This window comes from Babylonia areolata, chromosome 1 (assembly GCF_041734735.1).
Source record: "Babylonia areolata isolate BAREFJ2019XMU chromosome 1, ASM4173473v1, whole genome shotgun sequence".
In the NCBI taxonomy this organism is placed as follows: domain Eukaryota; kingdom Metazoa; phylum Mollusca; class Gastropoda; order Neogastropoda; family Buccinidae; genus Babylonia; species Babylonia areolata.
In genome coordinates, this window is record NC_134876.1 from 20,004,531 (window position 1) to 20,027,339 (window position 22,809).

Here is a 22,809-nt window from a genome sequence, read left to right on the forward strand (position 1 = left end):
AATCGCTAACTTTTCAACGAAACTGTGTGTGTCGATGTGCATACAATATGACTGGCGCCTAATCTCTAAATTGGGATCTAAGTGCTTATGTGTACATGAGTGTGTGTGCCTGCTCTTTGTGTATGCGTGTGTGTGTGTGTGTGTGTGTGTGTGTGTGTGTGTGTGTGTGTGTGTGTGTTTGTGTGTGTGTGTGCGTGTGTGTATGTATGTGTGTGTGTGTGTGTGTGTGTGTGTGTGTGTGTGTGTGTGTGTGTGTGTGTGTGTATGTGTGTGTGTGTGTGTGTGTGTGTGTGTGTGTGTGTGTGTGTGTGTGTGTGTGTCTGTGTATGTCTGTGTGTATGGGAGATAAGATGTCCATAAATGTATTCAAGTGTAGGCCAAAACCCATATGCAGAAAAACTGATAAGAAAAGAAGACAAAGAAACAAAAACAAAAAAAACTTTTTCTTTATTTCAACAAAATGAGAAGCTTAACTAACCCTTGCCGCAACAAAGAATATCTCAATCCTCATGCTGAACGATGTTAAAAGTAGCACCACAAAAGTAAAAAATCAAGAAGAAAAATACCAAAGAACCCCCCAAAACTTCCAAAAGCAAGTTCATTTTTCAAAACAAGGAAACAAAATACCAAAGAACCACCGCAAAAATTCAGAAAGGGAAGTTAATTAATCAAAGTAAAGAAACAACAACGGAAAATACCAAAAGAACCCCAACAAGTTAGAATAAAAAAATAAGCTGATGAGTAAACAAAAAAAGTTAGATCAAAGACGAAAAAAAAAAAAAAAAAAAAAAAAAAAAAAGAGAAAGCAAACCAAACTGAGAGAAATAAAATAAATGAAATAAAGTGAAACGAAAGTGGTATTCAGACCACAGGTGGGCTGCCACAGTTACCTGGACTGCCTTGCGCCGTCCTTGGCGAAACAGGAAAGGGTGGAGTCACTGTGGGCAGACAGGGGAAACAACACACATACACATGCAACATTGGTTCGTCACACATGCACTACACGCCATACAACCGTGTACGACATTCGCGCTGTGAACACACACACGCTGGCATTGTCTGTGAGCAGTGTGTAATAGCAGTAGAAGTATAAATAGCACAATAACACTCTCTCTACTCTTGCTGCAAATCATCTATACATTCAGTGTGCAGGTATGTGTACAGTGAATCAAATCATTTTTCACAATATGCAACGAGCAAAGGAGTTTGTTAGTGACATACACAGTGTGTACAACATGAAAGTCACTTGCTCAAGCGGTCATTAAAACTGAACTAAAAACTGGATGACTTTCCTGAAACTAACAAAACCAAAAAAAACAACAAAAAACCCCCAATATGGTCTGATGTAATATTTTCACCAGAATGTGTATGATCTATTTCCTTTCTTTTCTTGAGTTGGGAAGCATATGAAAACATCTTCCTAATTGTTGTACATTTTTTCTAGAATAAAACCAACAACAACAAACAACAGAAACAATGAAAATATGAAAAACTATAAAAAAAACAAAACAAACAAAACAAACAAAAACCACACAGACAAAACAAAAAAGAAACACAAAAAAGAACCAGTCAAAAACACTCACTAAGCCACCTCTTAGAATGGAAAGAGATCAGACATGTATCATAAAGACAGACATATTCAGGCAACAAGCCTGACAAAAGAAATCCAGAAATTTACTTCAGTAATCAAAAACAACAACCTCCCCATAAAACAACAACAACAACCAAAAACAAAAAAAAATAAAAACACACAAAAAAATCAACGACAACAGTAAACACACAAAAGGAAACCAGGAAACAAACAAACAAAAACACACACACCACATACAAAAGGGGGAAGCAACTCAAAACACACAACATAAAGCGAGTGCGGCCTGGCCTGGCTCGGCCCAGCCCCGTCACTCACCGGGGGAGGTGGGGAAGCGCTGCAGGGTGCCGGTGCCGGTGGGGGGAGGGTGGGAGGTGGCGTGCTCCAGGGTCTGCATGCCGGGGCCGATGGGCTTCAGCACGAAGCGGTCCTCCTCCACCACACCCAGAGCCTTGGGCACCGGGCCCTCGGGGGTCGTCTGCTGCACCCGGCTCTGCTGCTGGGAACAGTGTGTGGAGATGGTCTGTCTTTTTACCGGTTTTCACAGGGAACAGTGTGAAACGTAAAAAAGTCTTTTATTGTCCACATAGAGACGGGTGCAACAGCTGATTGGTTAAAGCTTTGGACTTGCAATCTGAGTGTCCAGGGTTTGAATCTCAGTAATGGCGCCTGGTGGGTAAAGTGCCTGAACCCCCCTTCGTGTGTATACGCAAGCAGAAGATAAAATATGCAAGTTAAAGATCCTGTTATCCATGTCAGTGTTCAGTGGGTTATAGAAACAAGAACATACCCAGCATGCACACCCCTGAAAATTGAGTATGGCTGCCTACATGGCAGGGTAAAAACGGCCATATGCATAAAAGGCCACTCGGGTACATTTGAGTGAACATGGGAGTTGCAGCCCACGAATGAAGAAGAAGTCCACATAGCAATACAGCCCTCTAGACAAGAGGAGCTATCGCTTTACACATGTTACTGCACCTCTTGAATGATTCTAACACACACACACACACACACACACACACACACAAATGCACATTTGATAATGCACACACTAACATACGTACAGATACATACACAAAATGTGTGCTCGCATGCAATAGTTAAGTGTGGATCATCTTGAGAGTAGTTATCATTTTGTTCCATTATCTTTTTAAATTTTTTTTACATACATTGCTACTGCCATGAATCTAGCTAGAGATTTCAAAGAGTTTTCATTATCATTCGAAAGAAAATTTACAACATGATTGTGATTGGGGTTCACTAAGAAAGAATTTATCAAACTACAATTTTTCCCTTTACTGTATGACTCACAGTCTTGTACTCCTCTTCCCGCATCCTCTGGAACCCGTGTTGTTGCTGCTGTTGCTGTTGCTGTTGTTGCTGGGTGTGGGACATGCGTTCCTCCATGATGGAGTCGGTGGCTGCCTGCAGGGACCTGGTCAACTCATCCAGTCTGGTGTCCTCCCCGCCGTCCGTTCTGTCCAGCCCGCCTTTCTCACCTGCTGTTGACGTACACAAGAGAGAAGGTGGCAGAATGGTTAAGACGCTCATCTGCCAATACAGAGTCCGTGAGAATCTGGGTTCAAATCCTGGCTCCCACCCTTTCTCCCAAGTTTGACTGGAAAATCAACTGATCGAGCGTCTAGTCATTTGGACGAGATGATAAACCCGGGTCCTGTGTGCAGGACGTACTTGGGGCACTGAAAAAGAATCTCAGGCAAAATTCTGTCAGAAAAATCCACTCTGTTAGGTGCACAAATATATATGCATGCACTCAAGGCCTGACAAAGCACGTTGGGTTATGCTGCTGGTCATGCATCTGCCTAGCAGATGTGGTGTAGCAAATATGGATTTGTCCAAATGCAGTGACACCTCCTTGAGAAACTGAAACTGAAAACTGACGTACCCACACAGCCCTCACGTCACTTGATCCTTTCTTTTACACATTGTCTTTTCCCTTTGTAACAAAGCTGTACAACAATAATGCTCCATGACCATGGTATGATGCTAATTCTGGGCCTCACGTCTTGCTGCAAATCATGAACTTCAATCTCCCAACAACACCTCTCCCCGGTCGAAGCAGTCAGATTAAGTATCAAGTTAGTACAAAGCATTAATTCATGTGGACAGGGTTTTTTGTTTTTGCTGTTTTTTTAAATTTTATTTTATGCATTAAACAATGCATTGAATCATCTGTGAATAAAGTTCTTTGCCTTAAAACTGTGCACACAATTTCTGAAAAACAACAACTTTGCTTCCTGTAATTGTCTGTAGTTTCTTTCATGATTCTTTACATTCTGAGCTTGTTCTGCCTATGCCTTAATCAAGTTACAGGTCACAACAAGCAAGCACACATATCACAAAATCTTACATGAAAACACTTTTTAAAACATCCATTTCTCTGGAGATAACTGAAACCATCTTAAGTGTTTGTTAATTACACACTATCACATTCCTCTAACACATTCCTAAAGCACTGATCTAGGTTTGTCTCATCAAGATTTCATTAATCAAGTACCCCTGAAAATGGAATATGGCTGCCTACATGACAGGTTAAAAACGGTCATACACGTAAAAGCCCACTGGTGTACATACAAGTGAACGTGGGAGTTGCAGCCCACAAAAGATGAAGAAGAAGATTACTTAAATAGATACTAAAATAGCTCAACTGAACACCTCAACAGTCTTAGAAACTGATGCGGCCGCTACACTGTTTTTTGAATCATCAATATTAAAACTTCACCACTTCTAAGCATTACTCTTGCACTGTCACAGACCCAGCACTTGTCCTGGGGATTACACTGGGTTGCCTGGACCCCATGTCTTTTGCATGCGTCCATATTTCCCCCATCCCTGTTCTTCAGTCACACCTCCTGGTACAAAACCAGAGCTTTTTCTCCTACCTGGACTTTTGTGAACTGGAGTCTGCTGCCACTGACTGACAGACATCAATCTTCCCCAAACAAGTTTGTTACAGTACCTGCTTGACTGACGGGTATTACACACACACACGTGTGTGCATTCGCACAAGCACACACACATATATGTGTGTGTGTGTGTGTGTGTGTGTGTGTGTGTGTGTGACTGTGTGCATCTGGAAGAGAAATAGTTACCTGTAACTCATGAGTTTTAACTCTGACATCTTTCTGAAATAGTTATAGGTCTTGCTTAAAAAAACGGAATGAATAAATGAAATAAAGAAATAAAATGAATAATATAAATAATAAATAAATATATATATTACGGTAAGGGAGAACATAAATGAAGAGGGTATCTTTATGCTTACTGTTGCTAACAGCAGGAAGCAAACAAGAGAGAGAAAGAAAGAGGGAGAGGCAGCCAGACACCAATCAAGAAAAGTGGGAGACAGAATGACTTGATGCACTCATCTGATTACTGTTCTTCAAGACAACCACTGCCACCAAGGGAGAGAACAGAAACTAACTTTTACCAAAGTGCATGTCTACACTGGAACAAAGTAAAAAAAACCAAAACCACCCCCCCAAACCCCCTCCCCAAAAACCACACCAGATGTCAAAACAAATATCTGTATCAGTGACAAATTCAACTGTACGTCTCGTTTGCAAATCTTGATAGTGTTAAGCCTTGATAGTGTTAAGCCTTGATAGTGCCCTGTGTTGTTGGTTTTTGCAACATTTCTTCCCCTGTATTGAATTTAACGGTTAACGCTTTAGGCCCCTGCGCTAAGGAGGTAAAGTGCATTATAAATACCCATCATTATCATTCTTATCAGATCTGTGCAATATGGACATACTCCCACTTGTGTTTGCCTTGCGTTTTTACCTCCGACACGGTGCACGAAAACCTCTGTGACATAGTTGTGGTGGTGTTTCTGTTGGGTTGTGGTCAGTGGCTGTGCCTGAGGTGCTTGCTGTGCAGGGGGAGGGGACTGGACCACTGGGACCGTCACGGCCTGTTGGTGCTGAGGGGTGGGCGTCATTCTGGGCGCGTGCTCGTCGTGGACCTCTTTGTGAACGGTTCTGTACGTCGTGTACGTGGTGGTGGGGGAGCGCGAGCGGGGAGGGGAGAGGGGAGGAGTGGACTGGGAGGAGGAGGGGGCGTGCTGGGCGTGCTGAAAGTTCAAGCGCTGCTCCCGGTCATACAGCGTGTCTGAGTGCTGCCGCACCAAGGGCCGGCTGACCGGCGGAGGGGTGGAGGATGGCGCCCCCTGCCAGGCGGCACCACCACTGCTGCTGCTCTGTGACCTTGACCTCATGTAGTCCTTGCTGCTGGTGCGCACCGGAGGCTGCACCGGCGGCGCTGATGTCTGCTGCACCGAGCGCTGCATGGTTGGGGACGGAGGTGGCTTGTTGCTTGATCTCTCCCCAGTGTAATGACTCTCCACGTAGTGCGACTGTGACTGTGAGAACGTGTTGAAGTGCCCTGTCTCCCCGCCAAACTCACGAGGGGCGTAGGATGTGGGGGGTGCGGAGGAGGGGGTGAGGGGTCCGTTGTGCGCATGGGGGTGGTGGCGGTAGTTGTCCATCACCGCCTGCTCCTCGGCCTCGCTGTGGGCACGGTGCCGGAAGTACCGGTTCTGTGCCTGCCGCAGTTCGCTGACCAGCTGCTTCTCCTGCTCCGTCCGCCCGCTGGCGTCACGCCCGTCACGCATCCGCTGCAGCTTCTGCTGCTGCTGCTGAAGCCACGACATCTGTTCCCCGTCCATGGTGTTGTAGTGCTGCGTGTCCGACGTGTTGTAGCGGTTCTCGTAGTCGGCACGGTAAGGCAGTGTCTGTGTACGACTGGGCGGACTCTGCGGCTGTCTGACCACATGATCGCTTCTCATGTCGCGCTCTAGAGAGTGTAGCGTGTGCGATTTGTCTGTCTGTGAGGAGGGGGAGGTGGGGGTGTAAGTGAACGCGCCTCTCGGTACGCGAGATTTCTGTGCGTCGTGTGGCTCCCCTGCCATGGGGTAGCCTGGTCTGTCCTCGCCCTGTCCCGGCGCTCTGTAGCTGATGTCCGCTCTCTGCACCAACACGGCGTCACCGGGACTGCCCCCGTGAAGCCTCCCACCATCTGTGCTGGAGTAGCCCGAGTACATGTGTGTGGCGGTGGTCGTCATGGTTTGGGCACCACTCAGCTCGGGGCTGGTGGGACTGCGAGGCCCCGACGGACTCTGCGGACTCTTGGGACTTTTCACAATCAACTGGTCACTGAGCAGGTCGCTGAGCAGCTCGTCCAGCTGTGAGCGCTCGTCCACGGTGGGGGGAGGCACTGTGGGAGGCGGCACTGAGGGTTGGTGTCGCTGAGGAGGCAGAGAGTGGTAGTTCAGCTGGTCCTCCAATACTGCACTGCTGCCACCACCGCTGCTGTGCGTCAGGGTGCCGGTGCTGTAGTTGGTGCGCGCACTGTTCACCTGAGTGGTGGAGTAGCCGGGGGGCACCTGTTCTGTCTGTGGCTGGTGAGACCCGTAGCTGGTGTCTCTGGGCCCCGCATAGCCTGCACACCACACACCATGCAACCACCTGGCTGTGATTCACTTGTCACCTCATCAGTTTGGATTTAATACATCATCTACAAAAAAAAAAAAAAAAAAAAAAAAATGAAGAAAGGAAATTAAGAAAAGCGACTACTGAAGCAAAAGCTACACAAGATTAAATAAAGAGTTTAATAAAAACAAAACAAAAAAGTCATCTTAAATGAAAAAAACAAAGAACCATTCAAACATATCAGAAACACATAAGTAAATTTCAAGTTTGAGATGTTTGCAGAACTCTCCTTCACAGTTTTTTCTGTTATCTGCAGCCATAAAATCCAATTTCCCTGCAGCCAGAAATGATGCCTGAGCAGTAAGAAGCATAAAGCATGCATGATGGATAGAAACTGTTGCTTCCTCTTTGGAGTAGTTGATGAGAAATGAATCTTAAAAATACCTAGCTATTCATTCCATGCATTTCAACCAAACAGTAACAAATCCCGTAATGCAAAAACCCCAACAAAACAATTGTACAAGATGCAAAAAAGAGAAACAAACAAAAACAATATCACAAGACAGAAGCAGGCAGGCAGCGAGAGAAGAAAAGACTTTTTTTTTTTTTTTTTTTTTTTTGAGGGGGGTTGGTGGTTTGGTGGTGGTTAAAACACTAAACGCCATCAGCACCTGAGTCGACACTGGAGGTCAGTGAGCCGTTGGGCAGGTGGGAGGGTCCGTTGTGCGGCAGGCCAGGTGTGTCGGGGGCGACCTCTGACCCCTTGTGTTGCTTGTTGACGGTGGCGTACAGACTACCGTCCTTGGGGCCCTGCGTGTGCTGCACTGGCACTGGCACCGTGCTTCTCAGCGAAGGAGCGCTGCCCACCCCTCCGTTCACCACACTCCCCCCGTTGGCGGTGGTGGCGCTTTCTGCAAAGGGCAAGGCGGGCCAGGGTGTGCAAACATTCAGGGGACAGTGCTGCAGCTAGTAGTAGTAGTAGCTGTAGCTGCAGTGCCAAGCGGAAGAGTTAAGAAAAAAAAAGGAAAAGAAAAAATAAAACAAGAGAGGCAAGGCCTTTAAGACTCACTTGTGATACACTTTTTAAAAAAATCCAAGCTTTTTATGTATTGAGTATAATGTAATTTTTAAGATGAGAAAGATCAGTTTAAAGCAAATTAAGTCCCCTAGCATTAATTACAGAGTAATTTCCCTTTTTTACTATCTGCACCAAAATGTTCGCAAATAATTAAAACTTCCATGCTTAGCAAAAGAAGTTCCTGTTTGAACAAAAAATGATAATAATGACTGCTCTTGTTGTTGGGTCAGAATATCAGATCAAAGTGCCAAGTTTAGAGAATACAAAAAATATAAATATAACAGTAAATGCAGTTTGCATACAATTAGGCTTCATATTTGATTTTTTTGTGCCCATCCCAGAGGTGCAATATTGTTTTAAACAAGATGACTGGAAAGAACTGAATTTTTCCTATTTTTATGCCTAATTTGGTGTCAACTGACAAAGTATTTGCAGAGAAAATGTCAATGTTAAAGTTTACCACGGACACACAGACACACACACACAGACAACCGAACACTGGGTTAAAACATAGACTCACTTTGTTTACACAAGTGAGTCAAAAAAGAAAAAGGAAAAAAAGAGAGAAAGAGAGAGTAGAGAAGAACGACAGGAAATCAAGACCAGACAGCAAGGACACACACACACAGACACACACACACACACAGACACACACACACACACACACAGAACACCTGTACTGCATTCACATGGATGGGAGTGACTGAATTTTATACTGAAACATTTGCTGCCAGTGCCCAGGGGGTTGCTTGACCCAAGTGTATGTCTCAATAAAAAGTAAAAAAAAATAGAATAGAATATACACTGTAAAAATGCCTATATAGAAATTTGTCTAATGTTATAAAAAAAAAAAAAATCAACAACTCCCACCCATGCATTCTAAGGTAAACTGCAAAAAACTGGACAAAAACATATCCTGTATCATGCAGCAATGCAATCACACTGCACAGCTTGCAGTAAGAAGTGAAAAGGAAATGCTGACATGGAAATTAATGATAAAAATATACATAAAATCCCTCCAAAATGATCTGAAATAGAATGCACCCATAGCATTGACTACACTGCTTTACAAGCTAAAGAAGTGAACACATAAACAAGAACTCGAAATGAAGAATAAGGGAAAACAACAACAAATATACAGTTCTAAAGCAAACATGTCATAGCAATAGTTATGATTATGAAGAAATACTAAAATCTACAATGTAAATCAATTCAAAATAAACATAAAACATGAGAAAACTTTAAACCAAAATGTTAAATCATCAGCCTGATGTGTACTGGCCTATCACTGTGTACTGTCATAACCACTTACACATCTAAATCATATGATCTATTCACTGATTCTTCCAATCATTCTGACGATGAGTAATGTTAAGTTATACAAATAGACCTGTTCTTGAACCGAAAAGTGAAGGCTGGAATTCCACAGAGTTTCTGTTTTTCTTCTAACAAGCGAGAGACCATGTGAAAGCCAATGAAAATATACAATGAATTATTACAAGGCTGCAGGTTCATTTCACCATTATAGATATTTTTTAATACTTAGTTTTTAGTCAACAGTGTTACTGACCACAATTTAACAAATCCCATAGTCTTATATCTTTCATAGTAAATCCTATGATATAAAAACACAATCTTATTCACTGCAAAAATCAAAACTTTACATCATGCACAGAACTATATATATGACACAAGTAATCTTGTTCATTGTAATATTCAGAGATGTAGATTAAAAAAAAAAAAAAAACAAAAAAAAAAAGCATTTGTCAACTCAAGGTTGAGAGAAAGAGGGTGAGGAGGGAGACAGAAGGAGGGAGAAACACAGAGAGAGAGAGACAGAGAGAGAGACAGAGAGAGAGACAGACAGAGAGACAGAGACAGAAAGAGAGAGACAGAGAGAGAAACAGAGAGAGAAAAACAGAGAGAAGAGAGAGACAGACAGAGAGACACAGAGAGAGGCAGACAGAGACACAGAGAGAGAGAGAGAGACACAGAGACACAGAGAGAGGCAGAGAGACAGAGAGAGACAGAGAGAGACAGAGACAGAGAGAGAGCGACAGAAAGAGACAGAGAGAGAGAGAGGGACAGAGAGAGAGACAGACAGACAGACAGATAGAGACAAAGACCGAGAGAGAGAGAGAGAGACCGCGCGCGTGAGAGAGACTGAGACAAACACAAAGAGAGAGAGAAAGAGAGACAGAGAGAGAGAGAGAAAGAGAGGGAGACAGAGACAGGCAGGCAGACACAGACAGACAGACAGACATGCAGAAAAAGAGAGAGAGGAAGGGGAGATGATCAGAGAGGATGCAAATCAAGCAGACAGATGAAGACAGAGAAAAAACAACAACCTGACATGACATGCGAGCTTTGATGAGGCTGGAAAAAAAACAAACAAACCACTCTTAAGAACACACACTTTCAGACAAAGAGTCATGGAAAAACCATACTTACTCTCTAAACCTTGCCCCGCTAATGCTTTGTAGAAATTTTCGTAGGAATCTGACCGGGTCACGTTGTCTTCGTTGTCATCCACTGGTACTGTTACATCAGATTTGAACCCAGACACTGTCGACAGAAACGATGGTCACTCATATTATATTAAAAAAAAAAAGAAAGAAAAAAAAGAAAAAAAGTGTTATAGGTCCAATAGCCTTTTAAGGCCATTGGAGCAGTGAATTCACAGCCACTGTATCAAGGCCTCGGCATACAAAGGCGGGACCCAATCCTTTCCTTCCGCCATTTTAACTACCCCCAACTGAAGTCAGGTACCCATTTCACACCTGGGTGGAATGAGAAAAATCGTATTTAACTGGTTTCCACCCGGACACAACACCATGCCAAAACGGGGCCTGCAACCCTGATCACTGGTGGACGTTGGGTCGGAAGTTCGACGCCTCACCAGTTCTGCCATGGTGCCGTCTGATGAGTGATACAAGATCAAGGAACAAGGGACACAAAAGTGACAGCTGATCACACTGCAATGATTTAGATGTTTTTGGGGGTCAGCATTTGTTATGCGCCCTGTCCGACTTTTCCTGTGTGGGTGTACGGTGACGACATTTAATCACTATTCTCCAGGTGTGAAAACACAGAAAGCATCAAAACTGAAAGTTTGCGTGTGCCATCACGTATGTACTTTTCATATGGATGTATTGAAGTGGTGGTCAGTTTACACTTTGCAACACCGCACACTTTAAACAGTTTATATTCAGAAACATTTTAAATCGCTTGACTTTTAAGTTGTATGGTTTATTACACTTAATTTGGAATACTGTGTAGAGTTTATAGATTTTGCATTTGTGATCAGAAACTTTGTACACCCTTGTAATCTTGGAAGTTTAAAAAACTTATGTATGGTGTGTATATATATTGCACTTAACAGCATATGGTGAATGGTTCATAATTTTACAAATTGGAACTTTGAGCATGGTTTACACATTTTGTATTTTGACAGAAAAATAGTGCATGTTTTACACATTTTGGAACATCATGCCACAACACAAAAAAGAAATGCCTTTCAAAAAAGAGAACACAAGCAACAAACCAAAGTGATCTGTTCCAAACAATGTCAACAAAAACGGATCACCCAGCACCACAGATATCAGTACTGGCACCAAACGTACACAACACGTGAACAAGCATACCACCGCATGGTTTCCCCCGTTTCTTCATCCACCTACTCCAGCCCTACTTTGCTCCAACACACATTCAAACCTGCCTAAAATGACACATACACGCGAACCCAGCTGCGACAAAGTAATCTGCAGTTATACCATCTCTTGCCATACACTGTCCGATGTCACCAAATCTCTCTTTTCTCTACCCATTAACTCCTATCACTTTGACACGGACTAATCTGAGGTCAACGCAATGTGGCCTACTACCATGGCGACAATTGCTGGTGATTTTTCCCCCCGCGGCTAGTTCCTAACTCACGAAGAGGAAGACAGAAAGACAGGCTGGATATGGCATTTTGTCTCTGATGTGTCGCTCTGCACACAGGAAGCAGTGTGCCATTTCAACAGCAAGGTATTGGAGGTGGTGGTTATGACACTGGCTGCACTTCTTTTTTTTCTTTTTTTTTCTTTCTATTGGTTGTTATTCTTTCCTCTCACTTTATATGTCTGCTATGATTGCTGGTTTCCTTTTTGAGAGAGAGAGAGAGAGACAGAGAGAGGGAGTGTGTGTGTGTGTGTGTGTGTGTGTGTGTGTGTATGTGTGTGTGTGCATGTGTATGCGTGTGTGTGCGTGTGCGTGTGTGTGTGAGAACACATTTTTGTGTGCGAGTGCATCTTTGTGTGTGAACATGTGTTTGTTTGTTGTTGTTTTTTTTTTTTTTTTGTTTTTTTTATCTAAGTACACATGTGTAGCCTGTGTGTGAAAACATGCCTCTCAGAGAGAGGTAGAGAGAGAGAGAGTGAGAAAGTGTGTGTGTGGGGGGGTGGGGGGGGGAGGAGGCAGACAGACACAGAGACCATGAATCTAAACAGTAGGCTAAAAGGGAAAAATCAACAACAACAATAACAACAACAACAAAAAAAACCAACAAACAAACAACAAGAAACAAAAAACCCAAGACAACAACAGAGTGCAAAAATCACAGGGACTGTTTTACCAAATGCAAAGTTTCAGTCTCCTCTTTAACCCCTTCAGTCCCACAAGGACAGAAATTTCTATCCCTTTCCGGTGTGCACTAAAAGTGCCCCATGATGGAATTTTCTGTCCACATCACTGTAGGAATTTTCCAATCGTAATATCATTGAATCCATGTGAAATTGTCATAATTCAACAGTGGGTTCATATTCCTTTCAGAAAAAATAAACGTTATATATACATTCTTTTCGTAATTTGGATGCTAGCGTTTATTTTTTTAATCAAAACCCTCCATGATCAAAACCACCCCTTGGCAAACAGTTGTCACTGAGCTTAAAATAGGCTTAGCACTGGAAGGGTTAAGACCTTTGCTGTGGTGAACTGCATCAGAACCACCATTCACAGAACACCTGTAGGGAAGGGTCTGAGACAGGGCACGGGAACTTGTGACAAGAAACAAAACGGATGACTGAAACTTGTGACAAGAAACAAAACGGATGACTGAAACTTGTGACAAGAAACAAAACGGATGACTGAAACTTGTGACAAGAAACAAAACGGATGACTGAAACTTGTGACAACTAACAAAATGTATGACTGAAACTTGTGACAAGAAACAAAACGGATGACTGAAACTTGTGACAACTAACAAAATGTATGACTGAAACTTGTGACAACTAACAAAATGTATGACTGAAACTTGTGACAAGAAACAAAACGGATGACTGAAACTTGTGACAACTAACAAAATGTATGACTGAAACTTGTGACAAGAAACAAAACGGATGACTGAAACTTGTGACAACTAACAAAATGTATGACTGAAACTTGTGACGAGAAACAAAACATATGATTGGAACTTGCGACAATAAACAAAATGTATCACTCGATGACCTGAACCTGCACACACGCACACTCACCAGACACTGCTGCGTCAGAGTTGGGACCAAAGACAAACTCAACCTTGCCGTTGTCTGGAAACCTTGGATCTGAAAACAGAAAATGAAAAAAACACATTAAAAAACAAGGCTGTACATTGCTCTAGTTTACACATATCCTAAGTCTCTCTCTCTCTCTCTCTCTCTCTCAAACACACACACACACACAAACACACACGAAGAATCGAACACAAAAATTATTTAGGACAAAGCGCAAGATATAGATTCTAACAACACTAAAACCATAATAACATTAAAAGCAACAGGTCAACAACTGCAATGATAACACATTTGAAAACAAGTCTCCAAAACCAGATCGGGACAGAGAAGACAAAACAATACTCAAGACCACTTTATTATCTCTGGACAATAATTGGGCATGATGTAAGCCGTTAGCTTGTTGTTGGTTAGCTCTTACAAGTTTTCTGAATAAAGATTTGCTTAACCCAAAGTAAGACATAGGCCTATGTTGGGCACAAAGGAAATAATACAAAAAATTATCACCCTCAAAAGTGCATGGTCAACCTTCAAGCACAGCTTCAGTCTCCACCGACGGCACCATCAAATACAAAACAAAGGGTCCACAGCCTTGACAGAAAGCAACCGGGAGCAGTGAATTCATATCCACTGTGTCTGTCTAGGTCTCGGCATAGGAAGGTGGCGCCAATCCTCTAACTCCTTCCGCAGTTTTAACCTTCCCCAACTGAAAGTCAGGCAACCATTCACCCCTGGATGGAGTGAGGAAAATCAGTGGGAAGTGCCTTTCCCATGGAGAAAACACCGTGCCGAAACAGGGCCTCGAACCCTGGTCACCGGCCCTGCCAAAGTGCCTCCTTACATTAAAAAAAAAAAAAAAAAAAAAAAAAAAAAAAATCATGTGCACTTGAAGAAACCTGATGCAGCGATGTGGCATTCCTTCCTCATCAATCTCTCTCAGACAATTCCAGGCCCATGGGTCCTTCACGTTCTTTTCCACACTTCTCAACATCAGCGCATGTGCGCTGTGCTATTTCCCCCATGGCTATAACAGATACAGACTTCACACCAGCATTCCTTATCTTCATGGCTTTCTGGTCTTATCCTCTGGGTGTAAAAAACGAAAATAGCATGCTGTTCATCAGCAGTCCTGTTTCTCTATGTGTTTTTTTTTCTCTCTCCCCTTTTCTTTTCCTCACTGCACATCTTGTTTGTCATGACTGAATAACCTGGCTTGTAGAAATCCTGAGTTTATTTTTTCCTACACTAATATTCATTCATCTATTCATTTATTTGCTTTTTTTTTTATACAGTGTATATAAACATAGTGCTAAAAGATACAGATACAATTCATCATATTATTACATTAAAAAAGACAGGCATGACATACATATTCTACAAGTTGCAGAGATTTTTTTTTTTGAAAAAAAACCAAAAAAAACCAAAAAAAAAACCCATGGCCCATCTTCACCTCTGACAATACTATGTGCCATTTGAAAATTCCTGAGACTTCTGAACTGATATGGTTTTAAAGCATTCTTTATTGGATGCACACAAACAATGCATAAACAATGGTGATGCCATCTTTATGGGACAAATGCCTTCTATATGTTTGAATGTGCCAGGAAAGATACCAACACCAGCAAAGCAAGCGTTCCAAGAATAATATTAGGACATTCTTAATCTCAAACCTGTGCTGCCTTTATCTCCGTTGGCCCACTTTGTGTTTGGCATTAATTCCATCATTAGAAAGATGTGTGAAGGTACAGGCCTAGAGAATCACAGAGAACTGGTGGTGTGGAGGGGAGAGGGGGTGGTGGAGAAGGATTGAGGGAGGGAGGGAAGGTGGACAGAGAGAGAGAGAGAGAGAGAGAGAGATGGAAACAGAGACAGATACCAATAGACTAAGAATTAGAGAGGGAGAGAGAATGAGTAAGACAGAGAGAGAGAGAGAGAGAGAGAGAGAGAGAGAGAGACAGAGAGAGAGAGAGACAGACAGACAGAGACTGAGAGGGGGAGAAAGAGTGAGAGAGTGAGAGAGAGAGAGGGAGGAGGGGAAGAGGGAAAGATAGGGAAAGACAGAGGGAGAAAGAGGAAATGAGAAAGAGAGAGAGAGAGAGTGAGACAGACAGACAGACAGACAAAGAAGGGAGACAGAGACAAGCGGACTCTTACGGAGACAGCAATCCAACCAGCGCCGGTGCCACCCATGAAGAGGAAATACACTGATTTTTTTTAATGCTCCATACTCCACAAAACAGTCACCCGCCCAAACCAGTCCATACGAACGTTTTACCTTTTAACCCCGCTTCTGACCGAAGCAAACGATTCCATCACGTAAAAAAAACACGACAAACACACACACACACACACACACACACACACAAAACCCAGCAGCACAGCAGGCTTCTGACACTTCCTGCAGCTGGCTGGCTTCAGTTAAAAAAAAAATAAAAAAAAAAAAAAATCGCGAAAATTCAAGCGGCCCGTTTGTCAAGTCAGTGGCAAAACACCAAGTGCAAGACATCAGCAGACTCGGAACAAGTGCCGTTTCAGAACCTTGCACCTTCCCCTTATCTCTCTGACAGCACTGCCGATTAACACCACACAGTCCTCTTTTGTGGCTTTATCTTCCCTTAACCCAGGTCTGTTTACATTTAAAAGATGGGCGGTTTTTTTTTCAATTAAAACCCCCCCCAAAAAAACAACTTACACAACTAAATGCACGAATGCACGTGACATGCGCACTGGCGAGTGCGTGCGCGTGCACACACACACACACACACACAAAGCACACACTTGCGTGCATGTGTGCTACACGTATTAACACATCTTTCTCTTCCCTCCTGTTTGTGACACACACACACACACAAATTCTCTGTCTCCCCCCCCCCCTCCCTCCCAACCCTTTGACAAACCGATCACATCCCACCAACCTCTATTTGTCCATCCCACCCCTCCCCTCCCCGTACCCCCCACCCAACCCCCAAACCTCCATCTCCCACCCATCCCCTTCCCCCTGGCCTCCATCCGCCCCACACACAATCCCTACCTGACCCACCTCCCTCACAACATCCCACGTCCACCCCCCCAGCACTCCCCGTCCCTCTCCCATCACCCCCTTGCCCCTCCACCCTTACCCCCTGCCCCTCCCCTCCCCCCTTGCCGTTCGGTTCCTCCCTGTGGCATGGAGACACGAGATAATCCCGTCGCGGGCCCTGGCTCACAACCAAAGCGGATTTTTTTTCCTCTCTGTTTTTTTTTTTTTTTTTTTTTTTTTAACCCTCAGCCTGTCTGCCCCCAGTTCCGCTGCCAAGATGAACAGTGTGACTATATCCACCATGAAATCTCTCTCAATCGCGAACCCCCCCCCCGTCCCCCCACCCCCACCCCCTCTCCAACCCCTCTCCCCCTCCACGCAAACCCTCCTTCCGACTAAACTGACCCCGCGGTAGAACTACAGGTTTCACAAACACAAAGGATTGTGAGCAGGTATGTTTTTTTTTTTTTAAGCTCTCATATAGCTCTTCCACTGCCCTCTCACTGAACTGGACTCTCACTTGGACTTTCTCAACCTCAGGGTCCAGGGTTCCAATCCCGATCATGGAGAATAAAGAGGAGGTGAAGGAGAAGAGAGACGGACCAAAAACTACGTTCCACGTGTACCACTGACCCCCATCCGTCCCTGGCACGGATGCAACTGGATGACAATACTTATCCTGGATGTGCAAATTCCCATGGTTTGCTCAAACAATCCCCATAGGAATGGGCGCAATAGCCGAATGGTTAAAGCGTTGGACTTTCAATCTGAGGGTCCCGGGTTCAAATCGCGGTGACGGCGCCCGGTGGGTAAAGGGTGGAGATTTTACCGATCTTCCAGGTCAACATATGTGCAGACCTGCTAGTGCCTGAACCCCCTTTGTGTGTATACGCACGCAGATCAAATACACACGTTAAAGATCCTGTAATCCATGCCAGCGGTCGGTGGGTTATAGAAACAAGAACATACCCAGGATGCACACCCCCGAAAACGGAGTTGTGCTGCCTGCATGGCGGGGTAAATGAACAAAACGGTCATACTCGTAAAATGTTACATGTCTGTCTGAACGTGTATGTGTGCATGTCTGAAATCTGATTGAATGACACAGGAAACGAAAGATGAACACCCAGTGGCAGCCGTCAGTCGGCTCTACACAGGTAGGCAGCCTGTTGTGTAAATGACCCCGTGTTTGTAAAGCGCTTAGAGCTTGGTCTCTGGACCGAGGATGGGCGCTATATAAGTATCTATATCAATCAATCAAACTATTGAAGTAGATAGACACAGGGGAAGAAGAAGAAGAAGAAGAAGAAGAAGAAGAAGAAGAAGAGGAGGAGGAGGAGGAGGAGGAGGAGGAGGAGAAGAAGAAGAAGAAGAAGAACCGATAGAGAGTCAACATTGCCGAGCGGACGTGAAAAAAACATTTCCTAACTTGGAGACGCACACAACCGACAGAGCTGGAGAACAGTTCTCAGTGGGGCATCTCAGTGACTCTTCACTGAGTTCTGGGAGAGAAAAGAAGAAGATGGCGATGATGAAGACAGCACAAGAAGATGGAGAGAGAGAGAGAGGAGAAGAAGTGCAAAGCTGCATTTTCATAAAATTAATCGCAACAGCTCACACAGAAAGAGAAACTCATCAGGCTTTACTTTGCTCTTGCAATGTTTTCTACACGAACCAATCAGTATTTACAACCTGAGAAGCAATTTAATTGGCTGGCTTGAAGGAGAACTGAAAAAAACAACAACAAAAACAAACAACCCAAACAGGTGGTTTTCATAAATTCACGTAAAGTTTACTCCTGGCATCAATCAAGAAGAGGTGGGTTAAGGAAGTATGCTTGTATCCACACGCGCGCGCGCGCGTTTGTGTGTGTGTGTGTGTGTGTGTGTGTGTGTGTGTGTGTGTGTGTGTGTGTGTACGTGTGTGTGTGTGTGTGTGTGTGTGTGTGTGTGTACGTGTGTGTGTGTGTGTGTGTGTGTGTGCTTCCTTTTTCTTAAAAAAACCAAAACAAAACAAAAAACCCTTTATCAGCTGATTTCTTGACCAGTGCCAAAAGCTGCACGTGTTATTCTCGCGGGAGAGGGCAGAGGCGACTGCAGAAAGGATATGCCCTGTGGTCCTAAACTCCCCCCCCCCACCCCCCACGATTCCCCTCCCTCCCAGGGCCCGGCCACATCTCCACGTCTGTCAGTGATATATTGTTGTCTGTCGTCCCCTCTGCTATCTGCTGCCCCGGTACATCCGTACCGCCTGTCACTTTATCGCCTTCCTCGCGGTGCTGATGGACCTAAAAAACACTAAAAACCCTGCTCACATTTCCTGATAAAGCAACCCACACTCTTTTTCTGTCATGACCTTGCTAAATACGTGCACCCGATTAAAAAAAAACACCAAACAACAATAAAAAATAAAACAGCAACATTAACAACATTTTTTACGCGGAATGGACGATACTCTCATAAACCCAGCATGAGACTCGTACCAATTCTATGTCCGTGGCATCAGCATGAAACCCGAGTGACAACATTCCACGGATAGTATTTTATGGGTATTCTGGTGAAAGATTTGCTGGTGGTAATGTTAATCGTGTTTATCCAGTTGCTGTAACCTTGTCGACTAAGACAACATGAGCAGATAATATGCGTGATAAAATCCTCGGAGGTTGAGTTCCAATGATCAAACCATCATTCGTAACTGCACCAAAATAAACGGTAGCAAATAAAATTCAAGTTCAAGTTCATTCGAATGCAAGAACTGTGTTGAACTAAACATAAAGTTTCCTCATCTCTCTCTCTCTCTTTTATCTACATGTATATATATAAAAATGGATACATATATTGGTAGATACAAGCATACATACATACATAAGAAGAAAAAAAATCCGGCCGCAGTAATCCAGAAGTCACAAAAAAGCAAGCTCTTTAACAGTTCTCAAACAGCGGGTCAGCATCAAGGTTCAGAATGGAACCAGCCACAAACTCACAACCCCCAGTATTCCAGCGTGTTTCGCTGTCAAGGGGGCAGCATCCATCGTGACTCATCGTTCGTCTGACTGACAGTGACCCCCGACTAACCGTCGTCATTACAGCGACAAGGGTGATGCGCCACTTCCGGTGACGTAAATGACACATGGGTCCGAAAAAAACAAGAAGACATCATCATTATAGCTGAACACAGGTCTGGACTTCAGTTGAGGTCGGGGTCATTGCACTATGAACGGGGAGAGGCGGGGGTCACTGCACTATGAACGGGGAGAGGTGGGTGTCACTGCACTATGAACGGGGGTCACCGCACTATGAACGGGCAGAGGTTGGGGTCACCGCACTATGAAAGGAGAAAGGTGGGGGTCACCGCACTATGAACGGAGAAAGGTGGGGGTCAGTGCACTATGAAAAGAGAAAGGTGCGGGTCAGTGCACTATGAACGGGCAGAGGTTGGGGTCACCGCACTATGAACGGAGAAAGGTGGGGGTCACCGCACTATGAACGGAGAAAGGTGGGGGTCACTGCACTACGAACGGGGAGAGGTGGGGGTCACTGCACTATTAACGGGGAGCGGTGGGGGTCACTGCACTAAGAACGGGGAGGGGAGAGGTGGGGTCACTGCACTATGAACGGGGAGGGGAGAGGTGGAGGTCACTGCACTATGAACGGGGAGGGGAGAGGTGGGGGTCACTGCATCATGAACGGGGAGGGGAGAGGTGGGGGTCACTGCACTATGAACGGGGAGAAGTGGGGGTCACTGCACTATGAACGGGGAGGGGAGAGGTGGGGGTCACCTCACTATGAACGGGGAGAGGTGGGGAGGACGGATCTGGAGGAGGTAGGGGGGGGGGGGGGGGCGTGGTGGGCTGGAAATGGGACGCGCTAAAACCTGTCATTAGTCGCACGTGCTCATCGCATCACGGACACCTACACTATGTGCGAAGAAAAAAAAAAGAGTTCTTGTGTAGGCCACACGTAGTATCATTTCAGCATATTTCGCCATCTTAATCATTTCAGAGGTAAGCCACTAACTGGTCTGTCAATGTCACGCGTTCTTTCAGACGCCACATTCACAAAACGTTCTTTATTGTTATCTTAAAAAAAAAAAAAAAAAAAAATAATACCAATTTTCATCTTGTGCACAAGTTGGCAACTCGACACACCAACCCTATTCTCTGCGGCAGGCACGGCATTCATACGTTTTCTATCATTCCACTGAGTATTCAACATTTCAAACAGTACCATTAACTAACACTTAAAAAAAAAAAAAAAAAAAAAAAAAATCCAAGACCGATTCGGAGAGTTTTTAGCAAAACACTTTTTGACTGGGATAACTGATCTGCAATCTGACAGAAAGCGACATACAATATTGTAATGCGTCACCGCCAGCTTTTGGTTTCAGACAACAAACCTTTGATAGGCCTGGCGGTCTTCGTTGTTGTCATCTTCCCACAGAACACTCAACACCGAACACACTGTAAGCAACTGCACAATAGACGCAGCCGTTTTACTTTCACGTCGCCACACTTAAATCTCACGTATGACCGTTCTGTTTGGTGCTTTCTGGTTAACCAAGACTGATGGTACACATGAAAAACCCCCGACGGCGGTCGGAAGACATAATGCTCGCAAGTGATTTTCCTGTTTCGTTATGCCTCACGCCCTTACACGTGAGTTCGCTTGATGACGGTTTGGTTTGGTTCGTTTGTTTGTTTGTTTGTTTCTACTTGCGCACCTACCCTTTCACAACTTGCAGATTATACTACTTGCATAATCTGGCCAGACACGAGTGTGACATTTCCCCACTGGTAGTACAGCCATGTTGTCCCGGAACAATGTTGGCTGTGGGATGTTGTCGGGGGCCAGGAGGGCAGGGGGTGGGGGGTGGGGGGGACAGGGGGGCGCCGTGGACCCACTGAACGCTGGTGTGAAGAGGGATGGGGGCGGGGGTTGATCACACAGTGTGTTGTGTGTTGGCTGATGGCCGCTGTAGTAAAGAGCCTTCGTAGATTAGAGTCTCTTTGGTTGCAGCCTATTGTTTGGAGAGAACGGTTTTTGTCTTCTGTTCCCTTTCCCAAAAGGCTAACATGCACACGCTCTCCAGTCTCTTCGTTGGGGTGAAGGTCACAGAGAGAGAGAGAGAGAGAGAGAGAGAGAGAGAGAGAGAGGGGGGGGGGGGATAAAAGAGGGGAGAGAGAGAGAAGTACAACAGAAACTATTTTTGTCTTCAAAGATCAAAGATGACTATCCACCTATTGAGCATAACTACCAACTGTTATCATACATGTTTTCATTCTGAGCCTTGAGCTCCATCATCCTGAGAGTGAAAATGCCAGGCTAACCTTATACACATGTACAGCGAGAACATCACATCACAGAGAGGCATTTCCGCACGATGAGATTTCCTCTCTCTGAAAACGATCACTAGAGAAGGTGAGAACGCCGGTAATGACACACACGCGCTCGCACGCACACCTCCTCCCCCCCCCACCCCTTCCGCACACACCTTCAAACCACTTCCGTTCTTCTCTCTTCCCACACACGTAAGAGTATCTACACATAATCGCTGACTCACTGGCTATGGCACATAAAAACAAAGAAAAAGGAAAAAAAACCCACAAAACAACACACACCAAAAAACCCACTGCACGCACAATGGACACAGAAAAATAGTCATGATTGTTAAACTAATGCGAGAACTGAAACCGGACAACATAGAAATACTTTTTTTTTCTTTAACAAGCAGAAAACATTGTATTCGACAATGCAAATCGTGTAAGTTTGATTAAATTTCAATCCAATCATTGAAGAAAAGTCGTATTTAAAAAAAATTCATGCCCTAAAAGTATAATAATAATAATTAAAAAACGTATAATGAACAATTATTAAACATATGAAAGGAAGAAGAGTCCAACAGAATGACTGAGAAATAGAGAAACAAAACAGACGAACAGACAGAGTGAGATGAGAGAGACTGCGACAACAGAGACAGATATAGTGATAGATCTTGAGAGAGAGAGAGAGAGAGAGAGAGAGAGAGAGAGAGAGAGAGACCGACGAAGACAGAGTTGGAGAGAGATTTACCTGACAACGATGTACGTGGCAAAGAAGAAGGAGAAGAAGTAGGAGAAGAAGAAAGCTAACAGCTGCCGGCTTTCA

The 22,809-nt window shown here is 44.3% G+C and overlaps 1 protein-coding gene across 16 annotated transcripts in view; it reads right to left on the reverse strand.

Annotated features, from left to right (window-relative positions):
* The window catches only part of LOC143280562 (tensin-3-like), a 614,920-nt gene that overhangs the window by 19,072 nt on the left and 573,039 nt on the right, over window positions 1–22,809 (reverse strand). For 13 of the 16 annotated variants that reach the window (XM_076585372.1, XM_076585299.1, XM_076585321.1 and 10 more), the window contains 7 exons: window positions 13,633–13,701; window positions 10,571–10,684; window positions 7,713–7,952; window positions 5,396–7,051; window positions 2,903–3,093; window positions 1,907–2,087; window positions 891–938 (listed from right to left, as the gene is read on the reverse strand). In XM_076585372.1, coding sequence (XP_076441487.1) covers window positions 891–938; window positions 1,907–2,087; window positions 2,903–3,093; window positions 5,396–7,051; window positions 7,713–7,952; window positions 10,571–10,684; window positions 13,633–13,701 — 2,499 coding nt within the window. The remainder of the gene's footprint in view (window positions 1–890; window positions 939–1,906; window positions 2,088–2,902; window positions 3,094–5,395; window positions 7,052–7,712; window positions 7,953–10,570; window positions 10,685–13,632; window positions 13,702–22,809) is intronic. The other 3 variants (XM_076585265.1, XM_076585282.1, XM_076585292.1) reach the window with 3 other exon arrangements.